The sequence below is a fragment of the Anopheles aquasalis genome, chromosome 3 (genome assembly GCF_943734665.1).
Source record: "Anopheles aquasalis chromosome 3, idAnoAquaMG_Q_19, whole genome shotgun sequence".
In the NCBI taxonomy this organism is placed as follows: Eukaryota; Metazoa; Arthropoda; class Insecta; order Diptera; family Culicidae; genus Anopheles; species Anopheles aquasalis.
In genome coordinates this window covers 33214096-33226595 of record NC_064878.1, presented here as the reverse complement: position 1 = coordinate 33226595, position 12500 = coordinate 33214096, and the positions used below count along the sequence as shown (strand labels likewise).

Below are 12500 nucleotides of genomic sequence, written 5' to 3'. Positions count from 1 at the left end.
GCAGAAATAGTCAGTGAAGCAAAAAATATGCTAGTGGGAGGTTTGTTTTTTTGCATTAGGTCACTACAAAAACACGATGAAAGAAATCCGATTCGATTGCAGCATGTGGAACAAGACTTGTGTCGGCCCGGCGACCAATTACACCGCGCGATCCTAGAAGGCAGCTTTACGGGCGAATCGCCCCACCGGAACGCCCCCCCAGTGCCATCAATTTAAAATACCTCCAGCAGCCGTTACCTGCACTAGAACCTATCGTTACGAGTGCGCCTACAACGAATGTTGTTCGCTTTGATGGACTGGTGGATTGTTCAAAGGGTAATTGTGGTGGACTGGTCCGAGCAACTTCGATGAATGGGAGAGAAAAGCTTCCAGCTATCAGTAATATGGTTGTTTCACAAGTTTCTTTGGAAAACAGTAAGTATGATATTTGTTTGTACAGGTATCGTTAAATACATTAGCAGATAGGATTTAAACAAAACTGTTTAAATGTATTCGTCGCCATGAATAGAAAACTAATGACAAAGCATTGCTCCGGTGGGTGCAGTAAAAACAGTACAATTGGCATACTGCGTTCTCTTTTTCTTCCTGGAATATAGTCGCCTCTTTAAAAAAGGATCAGGTTGATGAGAAAACGGCAAAGGTAATCGATTTTCAACAAATGGTACAAACTAATAATACAGCCAGCATCGTGAAGAATCATCCGTTGAAAAGAATTCAGCTGAAATCGACCGATGATCATGTTCAATCAACCGACGCAGCTGGGCATCGTGGTTTCGTAAGTCAATATTTTTTCATAGATGACCGTGAATAAAATGTGATATTTGTCGTAATTAATCTGTAATTTCAGGAGCAATCCAAGTCACTAAGTAAGCAAAACAATGAACTGCTCATACCTTCCTCAACCGAATCTCTTCTGGAAATGTTGAAGAGTTACGCTGGACTAAAGGAATGCAACGACACTACAGATGCGCAAATCAATGCGGTATGTGAAAATGAAATTAGAAAAAGTTATGGTTACGACTAAAATAATGACTGAGAGAAGATATTGATTTATCCTTGAATATTGTTATACATTGTCCGTATCGTTCTGTTTCAGCTTCTTTCCTATTCAATCCTAAGTTATCTGATAAACCTTCTTTTCTACTGATTGACTACACATTCTGCTGTTATCACCTCCGATACAGCCAACTATATGCTGGCTCTGCCACCTTTAATTGTCCTTATGTTCCTTTAAGTGTATTTAACTATTGACTTATTCCGTTTTCGGATTATTTTTTAAAGATATTGAATGAGCTGTTTACAAGAGTCAAAGGATCAAAAGGAGCTTGGCGTGGAGCGGTTTTGGGTGTCCTCTATGGTTTGGTAGAAGCTGCATCACCCAACATTTTGCTCTCAGTCGCATGCATTGTACTGGCGGTAAGCTATATCTAGAAGTGTTATCGGTAAAACAATCATTATGCATCTGTGGCTCTGTTTCATGAATTGATACAGATGAATGTTACCGGAAGCAACCTCACTGGCGCATGCAAACTAGTCTTTAAAATTGCCCGTAATGAGCACAACGATGCCTTGTTTATGGAGAGCGACGTACCAGGTAATGGTAAAAAATGCTCTTAATTAAAATTAAATTTCAATAAGAAACCGTCAACAACAATTACAGAACTATTGGTGGATGGGCTCGGACGAGCGTCTCCAATAGATGACCCAGAAGCATGCATTTATGGATATGGCGCGGTTCGTTTTCTTGCTGGAGCAGCTAATGAAGATTCCGATGGCCAACACTATTCTTCGCAGTTCTTAGCTAAGCGTATGGTTGATCATGGTCTTTGTCAGCTTATGGTGTTACATTTAAAAATGATAAATGATTTCGCCTCTTCCAAAAGCATTACTGGACCAGCATTGCATGCGCTATTTCAGCTATCGTGTGCATTGCGCACCGTTTTATCTCACGTACACGACCGACTTTCTTCCCCAGAATTCAAAGTAAAGGGAGGATTAGAGCTAACACAAATCGATCAGTCCGTGTCATTGCTAGTGCGCGCTGCTGAGATTTGCATTAGTGAGACGGAAGTGCAAGCGAATATCATTCGTACACTAAGCGTTTTGTCGGAGCGCCCCGACTGCTGCGAGCGTCTTGCAGAAACAGCCCCCCGTCTGGGTATTTTGTTGGGCTCGGTAACGCAAACGAGCTCGTCAGTAGAAAGAGAGCTTGTTTCTTCTAATCGGTTAGGGTACATTCTTGGGAACATAATGGCTCGTTGCGATGTGGCCCGTGTACAATTTTACAACTGTGATGTTTCATGTGATGCATTGATAGCGGCATTAGAATATTATGCGACAAAGCGTTTCACAATCCGCAATCAAATGGGCGATTCCATCGTAGACGTGTTGACTAAACTTGTAAGAATTGTGGCGAACATGTGCGTGAACGGTCTTGTAGGATATGGAATGAGCAATCGGCAATCATTAGGAGGAATACTGCTCAAATTGTTACTTGCCGCCATCAATCCAAAGGCAAGTGGAATGATCAATAAATCATCGAAAATGTCTACAACAGACACAATAATAAAAAGTCTTTTTTCATTTCATTTTCTCATTTGTAGACATCGGAATTAGAAGAACTGCTCTTCGCTACCCTTGGAGCTTTACACAACTTGTCTTATTATTATGAATTGAACGAGCCGCATGAAGCTGCCCCGAATACCGGAAGTATTGGTCAAAACTGGAAAGCTATCTGTGGTGCGTTATGTCGTATTCTAAATAGTGACCACAACCCGACCAGATCGGAAGTTGCCCGCGTTTTAGGCAATATGACGAGGAACAGTGTAATACGGGAAGCATTTTACGAGGAGAATGGACTGTTGATATTGAAACGATGTATCAGCTCGAACGACGATGAGCTCATAGTAACTGCATGTGGCGTTTTGGTGAATGTACTAGGTGACTGGACTCGAAGAGTGCCGTTTCAGGAGCTCGATGGTCCCTTGATGCTGAGACAAATCTTACATCGCGGTGTAACTAAACGTGACTGGATTATGGCTGGCATCACTTGCCAAGCAATCTGGAACTATCTTATCGACGCCGGGGACATTCTGCAGACATTGAGCCAAGCTAGCATTGATTATATATGCGAAGATCTAGCAGAGACACTAGGTAAGAAACTGAAAAATAAAGCAAAAGTGCCATCAATCACTGCATGGTTCTATGCATCCCTTTTTTCAATTGTAGACGAAGAAACTCTATTCAATGGAAACAAACCTGATGCTTTCTGGGAAGAATTTGCGCCAGTCGCGGCCGATCTGTTGGAACGATTACAATTTGGGATATCTGGAAGGAGCTCCACTGGTGAAACATCGGAGGATGAGCCAACCGATCGCGACAATTTTCAAGAGAAATGATAACGTATGGTAGTAGAATAAATTTAATTACTTCGGTAAGAGAAAGACGATTCAAACCACATTTTGATTCTCATTTTTACATATTGTTAACGAGGTGGTTTTTATTAGAATCGAACTAAAGTTTGCCTTGGAGGTAGAAAAACTGTGCAGAAACTAAACAAATGCATCTTTATATACTACTTTTTTTGCATGTTATCTCGAACATTTTTCTTCCAATTCACGTTTTTCGGTGGTTCATATATTTTTTTCTGACTATGGAGGTCGTGTTACGTAACTTTAAGCAATAGATTAAGGATTGTTCATTCGTAAGTAGAGGATAGAGGATTTGTTGTTCGTATGTACTTAACAAAAAATAATAACTTGAGCAGTGTTTACCAAAACACTAAACTTAAAATTCTTAGGCAAGTTTTAAATAACATTAAATTTTAATAAACAACCATTCAATATAATCCATTGAATAAGAATATAATGGTGAAAACATTAATTATCGAGTGGCGACACGTTCTGACCGCTTCTGCTAGTCGAATATATGTATGTTTATGGAAACTTCCAGCTTTTAGATAGCAGCTTTTCCAGAGATTGTGACATGATCGTCGGCTTCTTTGAATTGTATTAAAATGACCAGGTAAGTCGCTATTGCTCCACAATACTGAAAACATAATAAGATAAAGAAATAATTTAAAAATGCAATTCACTACTGTAGGATTCTATCATCAGCATTCTACATTTAACGATTTGTTTGCTAAAATTTGCTCACCGAAGTTATTATATGTCTGTCGATTGTGCACAATCCACAAGCCGAAAAAGAAAAACTGGTTCCAACCAGCTGTTGCCAAAATATATTAATCTGTAAACAGTGATCGAAAGACAGTGTTTTATAATAATGCAAATGATCACTATGACAGATTTTCTATCGTGAGGCTTTCTACATACACTTTCCGCTACGTCGGGTTCATTATACAAACGCCTCAGACTGTTGATGATGATTATAGTTCTCTGACTCTAAAGAACATTGCATAAAAAGAATTATAGAATACATTTAAAAATCCTTCGGTACCTACCTCAGCATTTGTAATATGGCATGGTTCTATCGTGAGCAAGAACCTAAACATATGAATGAACAACCAAAGTGCCTGAATCCATGCAAATACCGCATCCTAATCGTATAATTAGCAAAAGAAGATCCATTTACTACATCTTGAAACCAAACCCTACCAATAAAAAATCTGCCATACTTTATCCCCAACAAGTTCCACCATCAAGAAATATGAAGTAGCTACTAAATGCAGCAGGCAAGAACCTAACACTGCAAGCAATGCAATTCCAAACGTTCTGGGGGGAAAATAGGTTTTATTACAAATGTGAAAAAACAACAATTTTGCACTATTACCTACTTTGAAACGAGAACAATGGCATACGAAAGCGAGGCGTGTATTGTTGCAAGATCTGTAATTATCCGACATGCTGCATATTTGCGATGTTTATGAAATCCTGCAAATACATGGAAAACACGTTTTCCACAATCAATAATAACTAAATGAATGCAATGTATTTCAGAGTGAGGTGTAATACTATCGTACCATGCAGTACATTTTTAACGCCAGTTTCGGTGGAATAGTCTATAGTTGATACGGTTTCCCTTAAATTACGATTGATGATGGATATTTGAGAGACTTCTGCTTGAGTAGTTCTGTCAACTAAACGACATTGTAATATGGAAAGATTATTTTCAACAAATGATTGACCATCTCATGTATGATGCCATACATTCAGATATCATCTCCAGTAGAATTATGTTTAATTCACGATATCGACTGGCGATACCCAGAGCAGCTTGCGCAAACTGGACGTGGAACATCATTAGTATGAAGTATAAGCAGTAGAATGGAATGTATCCCAAAACATTCGTACCTAGGGGCGAGGAAAAGGTCAATAACAAACAATAAAATGTCCCTTTAATCAGATTAAACTGAGATTTGCTCACTCGAATCATTGTACTCATTTTTGATCTTGTCCGCTATTCTATACCATACCCATATGTCTAAAGCTAAGGAAAAAGAATCAAAAAGCAAGACATGATTTGTTCAAATGAGATAATCGAGTTCAACCCAGATTGCAAACCTGCTTACAGAGTGCCCCGATTATGATGAAGCTGACTAGACTTAGCATTACAATACCCTTTTGTTTTTCTCTGGAACAAATAGGATTTTTTTTATAAAGATCAAGAATATCATCAATCTGCAACAAAATAAAAAAATGAAAGGTGAAATAAGCAATGGATAGTTTTTAAATATCCCTCCTTTGTCTTTTAATTTCGTGCATATAATTAATTTTTATACATGTTTGGCCGCTCACCTCAGTTAATCGTTGATTTAGTTCCAGAACAAAGCGATGGCCTAATAATCCACTGAGTGTACCGCAAATGCACGCAGAAACTACAACCGATACATCCAAAATGGTGACCACTTTAGACGTTGCAGTTTTCATTCTGAAAACGAATCTTAGAAAACGATCGCTTATAGACCTATATTGAACCAAAACTGCACAAAAAGAAGCTTTTTTTTTTAGTTGGTATCTTACGGACGGAGCCGTATATATTAGAAAGATAGAGGAAGATAGAGTATAAACAGTAAAGGGAACAGGCATTTCCTCCTGCCCCACGGACCCACAAAAAGAAGCTTATTATGTCACAATATCACTTTACCCACCGTATAGGCTTTTTCGATGTTACGTCGAAAAAGATTCCCTTGTATGTAAGCCCAGCTTGCCAGAAAGATTTATAATCATAAACATCAGTATAACAAGAAACAGAGATAATAGAGAAAATGCTACCTAAACAGAACACCAGGAATAAACTGTAAAGCACGAGAAATATATTGCGCCGAAAATCTACTATTTGGCCTTTGGATGTACGCTTTATCCGGTAAGGTGCGAGACCGAATAATCGGCTCATGTAGAAAATTACTTTCGTTGGCTCTGATATTTCCATTGCAGAATTTACACAACTACTCGTTGTTAGTGCCATGGCGAAACCCTTTTATAGTAAACTAAAAGGCGAACGTAACCGGCGAATATTGATTACGCAACGGCTGTTTGTAAGTGGTGAAGCAATTGTTTACTTTGCTTTCACAAGCAATCCACCAAGTTCCAAGCCCAAGTATATTACTATAATTGAAATATCTGTCGTGCTGCGTTGTTTGGGCCACTCCCAGGAAGTGCGAAGCATTGCGAATAAGAGCGATGATTATTGTACACCTTCATAATTTATTTAGTCTGCCTACTTTATGTTTGTTTATTGCTTGCCAATCACTGACGATATCATTAGCATTAGCAGGATTTTTCCGGAGTGTTTATTGACCAAAGCAAATGTAAAACTACAGACTACACAATTTCACACACAATCCACTCCAATGCAAAAAAATCTAGTAAGTATGCAATTTAACACAGTTTACTTGAACACATCAACGATAACGGCCAGCAGAGAGAATTTCAAACGGAAATAAAGATAGGAAAAAAGCTTCATTGGATCAGTAAACATATGAAAGATCCAGTAGCTGGAAAATAGAGTACGTTAAGGCTCCATAAAACGATTACGGATAATGGATTACGGCAGGATTATAGGTCATAAGGTAACACCTAAGGCAGACATACTTCAAACTCATATTAGAATGTGGGCCACAGCCAGGCAGCATGGCACGCTATTTTGTAGTGTATGTTGAATTATTGAGAAAATGTTTCTTCATTCACCTTTTCAAACAATACTAGTACTGCAGATAAATCGCCAATCACCAATAGAATAAAATTATATAGTACACTAGAGTTCTCGGCAAACTTCGTTATGCCATTCGACTCTTGAGGCCTTTATTTAAGATGAGGATTTATAGTTTATAATGCAACATAAAAATGGAAACGGTTTTTAATGTTCTGATGCCTCCAATGATACTGATGACCAACATCCAATAATTGCCATCACAATCGGCGAGTTTCGAAACGAAATTTCTCGACGACTCGTAAGTTTGTACGCCCATAACTTGAGAACGGATGGGCCGATTTCACTCATTCTTTGAGCGATGAATTCGTTTTACTTTGCGGATAAACATTCCGCACCATACGTTTAAAAATTTTAAGTACGTTCTGTCCTTTAGTGGTAATTTGGAACTCAATTTTGCCCCCGGTTTCTACTTTACAGCCTACTTGATTCGATATTATTTCAACACATTAAATGGCAACCTTTCAGCTCCAATGCCCACTGCGTTCAATTCGATATAGTTGCTCTAATTTGATCATCGTCGCCTACTGTGGTACTTTCTCCAGTGATCACAAAATCAGTTTTTAATTTTTTACTTCCATCGGACCGATGATTCGTCAAGTGATTTAAGTTTGGTAATTATTGTGGTTTGAATAAAAACTACGGTGAGTACATCAACAACTATTTTTGATAAGAAAAAAATAATTTGATTTTAATTAAATCATTTCATAGACAGAAAAAATGCCTTCAATCAGAAGATCACTTAAAGGATTGCGCCGTCGAAATTCAAAAAAACTGCCACTAATCCGTAGAAACCAGACCTTTGAGCAACGGGATCAAGCATGTTTTCAGCTTCAATTGCGTATGTCTGAAAATCAAAATCAAGATCTCAAGAACAACGAGAAAGGATTAATGATAGCGAAAGACGAAGGCAGCAATGAAATCAAGACCAGGGTCGCATATGTGGAACTAATGCGAATTCTCCCGTGGTTCAGTTACATCGTGCCGCATTGCTATATGGTTCTACGATCTCCTACAATGAAATGTGTGTTGAAAAAGGGAAGATGGATGAGGTGTGCTAACATTTCCCAAAAATTTCGTTTCGAAACTCCCCGATTGTGATGGCAATTATTGGATGTTGGTCATCAGTATCATTGGAAGCATCAGTACAGTAAGAACCGTTTCCATTTTTATGTTGCATTACAAACTATACATCCAACATCTTAAATGTAGGCCTCAAGAGTTGAATAGCAGAACGAAGTTTGCCGGGAACACTAGTAGTATATAAGTAAGGTACTATTATTTTAAGAATGGTCTGCATTAAAAAAGATACATTAGCAAATGTGCAATATCAAATTATCAAAATGTTTCAACAAAACTAGATTAAATGAAATCCGTTGAATTTCCCAATAAAGTTTGAATTTTTTTCTATAAAAGTTAGATCTCATATATTTGTTTTGCACCAAAAGCGAGGTTTTGTGTGTATGTGTACTGAGCAAGCCTTTATCACAGTGACAATCTGGGAATATTGCTGCCATTGCGCAAGTCTAGAAAACTGTCTTTGGATTTTTTGTTTTCCATCGTTGTCTAGTCATTGCCATCTCCTTTAGTTTGTTTTGTACGGTATTCATATCTCTCTCCTACACGTTAAAATGTTGTGTTATTCTAATCTGCAAAACGATTGAGCAAGGCTGATGCTTTCAGACCGAAAACGGTACAGTTTCATGTAAGAAGTCCAGGGCTCAACTGGTTTTTGAGTATTCTACGTAATTTTACGATAATTACGATAAGGTATGTATTTGAGGCATAATCGACGTAGAATTGGCCTTATCCTTAGAAATATTATGATATAGGCGTAGAAAAAAAATGGATCGTATAGAGCCCCGGTTATAACATAACACTGTTCTTAAAGTAAAAGTTGACAGCAGTGCAGTTAATAGCTAAAGCCGACATTAATGGGTTCCTGACTGTGATTAATATGTTACCAATAGTGCCCTCGTTTCCAATATTTTCTATCCTTTGTTGTTCTTCTAATCAGATTGATTGTGCCCGATAATCGATTTCGTGTGTCCAAAGCCATTCTTCTAATGAACAGCATAGTGATTAGTATTACAATATTTGTACATTACAAATAATAATGTATTAGTTATTGTTGACTATAGGTAAAGGTCCGAATTAGGAAACCAATTTCTATGGTACAGGTACAATAATTGATTTATAATGTAATTATTTTCAATAGATTTTTATTTTATTTTTAAAACTTGTAAATCTATTATTTCACCGTTTATATTTTTTATTTTTAAAACTTGTAAGCTATTATGTAAAGTATATTTTTAAAACTTGTAAATCTAATTGCGAACAACCACACGTATATTTGCTGTGTGATAGCCAAATGCTCATTATACCAAATGTTTTGAAGAAATTATATCGATAAAGTATTAGATATATGAAAAGAAAAAACATTGACTTGAACATGAATAGTTATTAGTTTTAATTTTTCATTTTATTAATTAATGATTGTCCAATCGATATTACAGTTCAGACATGGAATTAACGCTACTGATACTAACTTTGAGTACAACAATGATGCTGTGTTCGACTTCGTTTGGTGACGGCATAACAACAAATATCCCTACGACATCGCAAAAAGCAGTAGATACAACCTATTCTTCTATGGGCAATAAGGACACCACTCCTATGCAGGATTCGATATTCCCTATACAGCACACGAACAGCATTCCAACGGAACAGACGAGAACATCCACATTGACACAAGCCAATGGAATTAGTGGGGCAGTTTTAATACATGCTCCTACGGATGCTTCAACTATAATATTTTCACCACCATCGTCACCTCAGCCAGCCTACATATCAAATATTACAATTTTTGTCCCCACACATTCCACGGTCATGCCTACTGTTCGTTCAGACTTTATTGAAAGTCTGCCTATAGATGTGTCAACTGTTGAAGACAAGCAGATTGGTCCAGGTGGACCTACTCAACAGGAAAGCATCGGCATTCAAAGAGCGCTCTGTTGGTTGAGAGAAAAACGGCTGCCCGACTACAGCTGGGGCAATGATACACATATGGTAATATTGGCTAAGGAATTATCGGGTGCTCGGGATCCATCTGAGAGTGACAACCCAATACAAATTGTGTTGGATTTGGAGAACCTGCTTTCAATCAAGCAAATGGACATCGAGGTCATGACTATGCTAGATAGGCATCACTCTACAGCCAAGCTACCGCACACCGATCACATAGCGAAGTACATCCTGGCAATGGGTGGCTTGTGTAAAGATGCGCGTCATTTCTATGGGCACGATCTAGTAGCTACCCTCGAGCAACATGAGCATGATCAAGGAAAGGAGTATGAGTTTGCGCTAACAGCCCTTGCCATTTGCAGTTCAGCTACTCATGTTCGCAAGCGCCAAATTCGACGATTATTAGATATTGCCAGTGGAGAGGTCAACGATGTTGGTGTGTATTCTGTAAATAGAAAAAAACTGCTGCTGTAACCGATTAAAAAAAAACATTTCGGCCCTATTCCAATTTTATAGATACTATAGCGATGGTCCTATTGGCCTTACGGTGCATCGTAACAGACCATCGACATCGGCATTTACAACACTTTGTACGGCGTCCTGCGCGGGGGTTGGCCTCTCTCCAAGGTCCACAAGGCAGTTTTGGCTCATTACGCAGTACCGCTCTAGCGATGCAAGCGTTACAGGATTTGGAGCCCGATCCGGCCGGAAAATGGAACCGTACCGCTGCCTCCGGATGGTTACTGAGTAAGCAGCGTCCCGATGGAGGCTGGACTGAGGAACCTCTGCAGGATGGGCAGGTTAGATATTTGAACTCCAACTGCGCATCATTATGTTTAATTACAAACATTGTATTTCACAGGATGCTAGCATTGGAATCGGATTAACGGCGGACATCGTGTTGGCTCTCGGTTGGCGAGGCCTAGGTGCAGTGCGTGCTCTGCAATGTGATCACGTAATGCGCGAATCAAATGAGCCATCTGAAAACGGTGAACCCAAGCTGGCCCCTCCTGTCGGTATTCTTTCGCCTGTTGAGGAAACTGAGCCGCGTAACGTTTCATACACCTATACCCTATGGGTGGGTACAAATGAAACTGAGGAATATTTTCTTGACTTGACATCGCCCAAAAATACGACATTCTTTCGTGCAATGATGCAAGCAGCATCTATAGATCCAAGGTATGAATCCACGATGGGCCGGAAGCTTGATATTGAAAGCCGGTTAAGCGAGGTAGTCGGGCTAAAACGTTATTCGTGACTTTTTTTATGAATACTAATCCTTCCAAGACTATTTGTATTTTTGATAAATCAGAGTAAAACTTGCATCTGGCAATCATGGCATAATATTCTTGAAAAGATGTAGTTTAATGTGGCATTCAGACGACGAATTTATGTTATATGGTTTTGCCAAAAAAATCATTAAAAATGAGCCTTTTTTGGTCCGAGTTAACCGCCTAATGAACACTATTTCTTGCATTCCAGATTTTCCTTTGAAGCGAGGGAGTGGCCGAACGGCCATTACGTACATACATTGGCTGGTATGAGGGAAGAACCAAAAAGGTAATAAAAGTACTGAAAGTACATTACTTGTCACTACACACTACACTACACTTTACAGCTATCATTTTTGGTTGCTTTACCGTCTACCTGAAAGACCGGATACAAAAAATCCACCAGGAAATCAACTAATAGCACCGTTAGGTACGTAAATTTTGAGTTGGGGTTTTGCCGTAGTTTTGTAAATGTAAACAAGTAATTTAATCAAACATTTGTCAACTGTCCCTGTTTTCTTGAAGGCGTGGATGAATTACTCGTAGAGGATGGAGAACACTACTTGTACTGGTACAAGAAGCTGTAAGCAATGTGTAATCGATACATCGTATTCCACATCATACTATACATACCAAACCAGTTATTTAGTCACGCAGCCATCAAGCAAATACAGATTATTTGAGACGTATATGAGTACACGCAATATAACGGATTACACATCCGCTTATCAGTGCTATCAAAATCCATACAACCGATACATTAGAAACTGAATGGAATGGAATGAAAAGAACCGCTCATTTTATAGATAAAAGAATCTATAAAGAGCTCATTTTATAGATAGCACAAAAAATGGTAGGAAATCGTTGCTACACTCACGCAGTACAACAAAATGGCATAAGTTAAGTTGTCAGCTTTAAAGTAATGCATAAACCGATACATGACGTACGCAAGTAAAACTTAGTTGATAGGTTGACAAAGGCAAGAAATACCTTTTTCTCAAACGGGAACAGAAGCGAAAATGTGGACCATCGGTGAGT

At 38.6% G+C, this 12500-nt stretch overlaps 3 protein-coding genes across 4 annotated transcripts in view; 2 read left to right on the top strand and 1 right to left on the bottom strand.

The window, feature by feature from the left end:
- LOC126575771 (armadillo repeat-containing protein 2-like) overlaps window positions 1-3854 on the top strand; it is a 3913-nt gene extending 59 nt beyond the window's left edge. Inside the window, exons 1-9 of the mRNA XM_050236629.1 lie at window positions 1-40; window positions 103-414; window positions 597-775; window positions 848-982; window positions 1282-1416; window positions 1492-1594; window positions 1661-2534; window positions 2606-3153; window positions 3229-3854. The exon at window positions 1-40 is cut by the window's left edge and continues 59 nt beyond it. Of these exons, the coding sequence (XP_050092586.1) occupies window positions 1-40; window positions 103-414; window positions 597-775; window positions 848-982; window positions 1282-1416; window positions 1492-1594; window positions 1661-2534; window positions 2606-3153; window positions 3229-3398 (2496 nt within the window). The 3' untranslated portion in view covers window positions 3399-3854. The remainder of the gene's footprint in view (window positions 41-102; window positions 415-596; window positions 776-847; window positions 983-1281; window positions 1417-1491; window positions 1595-1660; window positions 2535-2605; window positions 3154-3228) is intronic.
- A 100-nt stretch (window positions 3855-3954) lies between these two features.
- Window positions 3955-6387, bottom strand: LOC126576588 (gustatory receptor for sugar taste 43a). The gene is made up of 13 exons (XM_050237896.1): window positions 6231-6387; window positions 6107-6161; window positions 5754-5886; window positions 5528-5636; window positions 5383-5445; window positions 5166-5309; window positions 4979-5095; window positions 4793-4889; window positions 4634-4730; window positions 4460-4555; window positions 4332-4400; window positions 4156-4245; window positions 3955-4047 (listed from the first exon to the last, which is right to left on the bottom strand). The coding sequence occupies exons 1-13, from the start codon at window positions 6385-6387 to the stop codon at window positions 3955-3957; spliced, it is 1320 nt and encodes a 439-aa protein (XP_050093853.1).
- A 2444-nt stretch (window positions 6388-8831) lies between these two features.
- The window catches only part of LOC126575160 (uncharacterized protein CG3556), a 4567-nt gene continuing 898 nt past the window's right edge, over window positions 8832-12500 (top strand). The window contains exons 1-7 of one of the 2 annotated variants that reach the window (XM_050235713.1): window positions 8832-8937; window positions 9684-10627; window positions 10708-10991; window positions 11054-11370; window positions 11674-11751; window positions 11810-11892; window positions 11988-12500. The exon at window positions 11988-12500 is cut by the window's right edge and continues 898 nt beyond it. In XM_050235713.1, coding sequence (XP_050091670.1) covers window positions 9691-10627; window positions 10708-10991; window positions 11054-11370; window positions 11674-11751; window positions 11810-11892; window positions 11988-12049 — 1761 coding nt within the window. In that variant the 5' untranslated portion in view covers window positions 8832-8937; window positions 9684-9690 and the 3' untranslated portion in view covers window positions 12050-12500. Of the gene's footprint in view, window positions 8938-9238; window positions 9342-9683; window positions 10628-10707; window positions 10992-11053; window positions 11371-11673; window positions 11752-11809; window positions 11893-11987 lie in introns of those variants that run through there. The other variant, XM_050235712.1, reaches the window with a different exon arrangement.

Excerpts from the sequence above, each read along its gene's own strand:
- LOC126576588 (XM_050237896.1), bottom strand. The coding sequence starts at position 6,387 with ATGGAAATATCAGAGCCAACGAAAGTAATTTTCTACATGAGCCGATTA. Across the intron at positions 4,401-4,459 it reads GCCATATTACAAATGCTGAG|AGTCAGAGAACTATAATCAT; the intron begins GTAGGTACCGAA and ends AATGTTCTTTAG. Across the intron at positions 4,048-4,155 it reads ACAGACATATAATAACTTCG|TATTGTGGAGCAATAGCGAC; the intron begins GTGAGCAAATTT and ends TTATGTTTTCAG.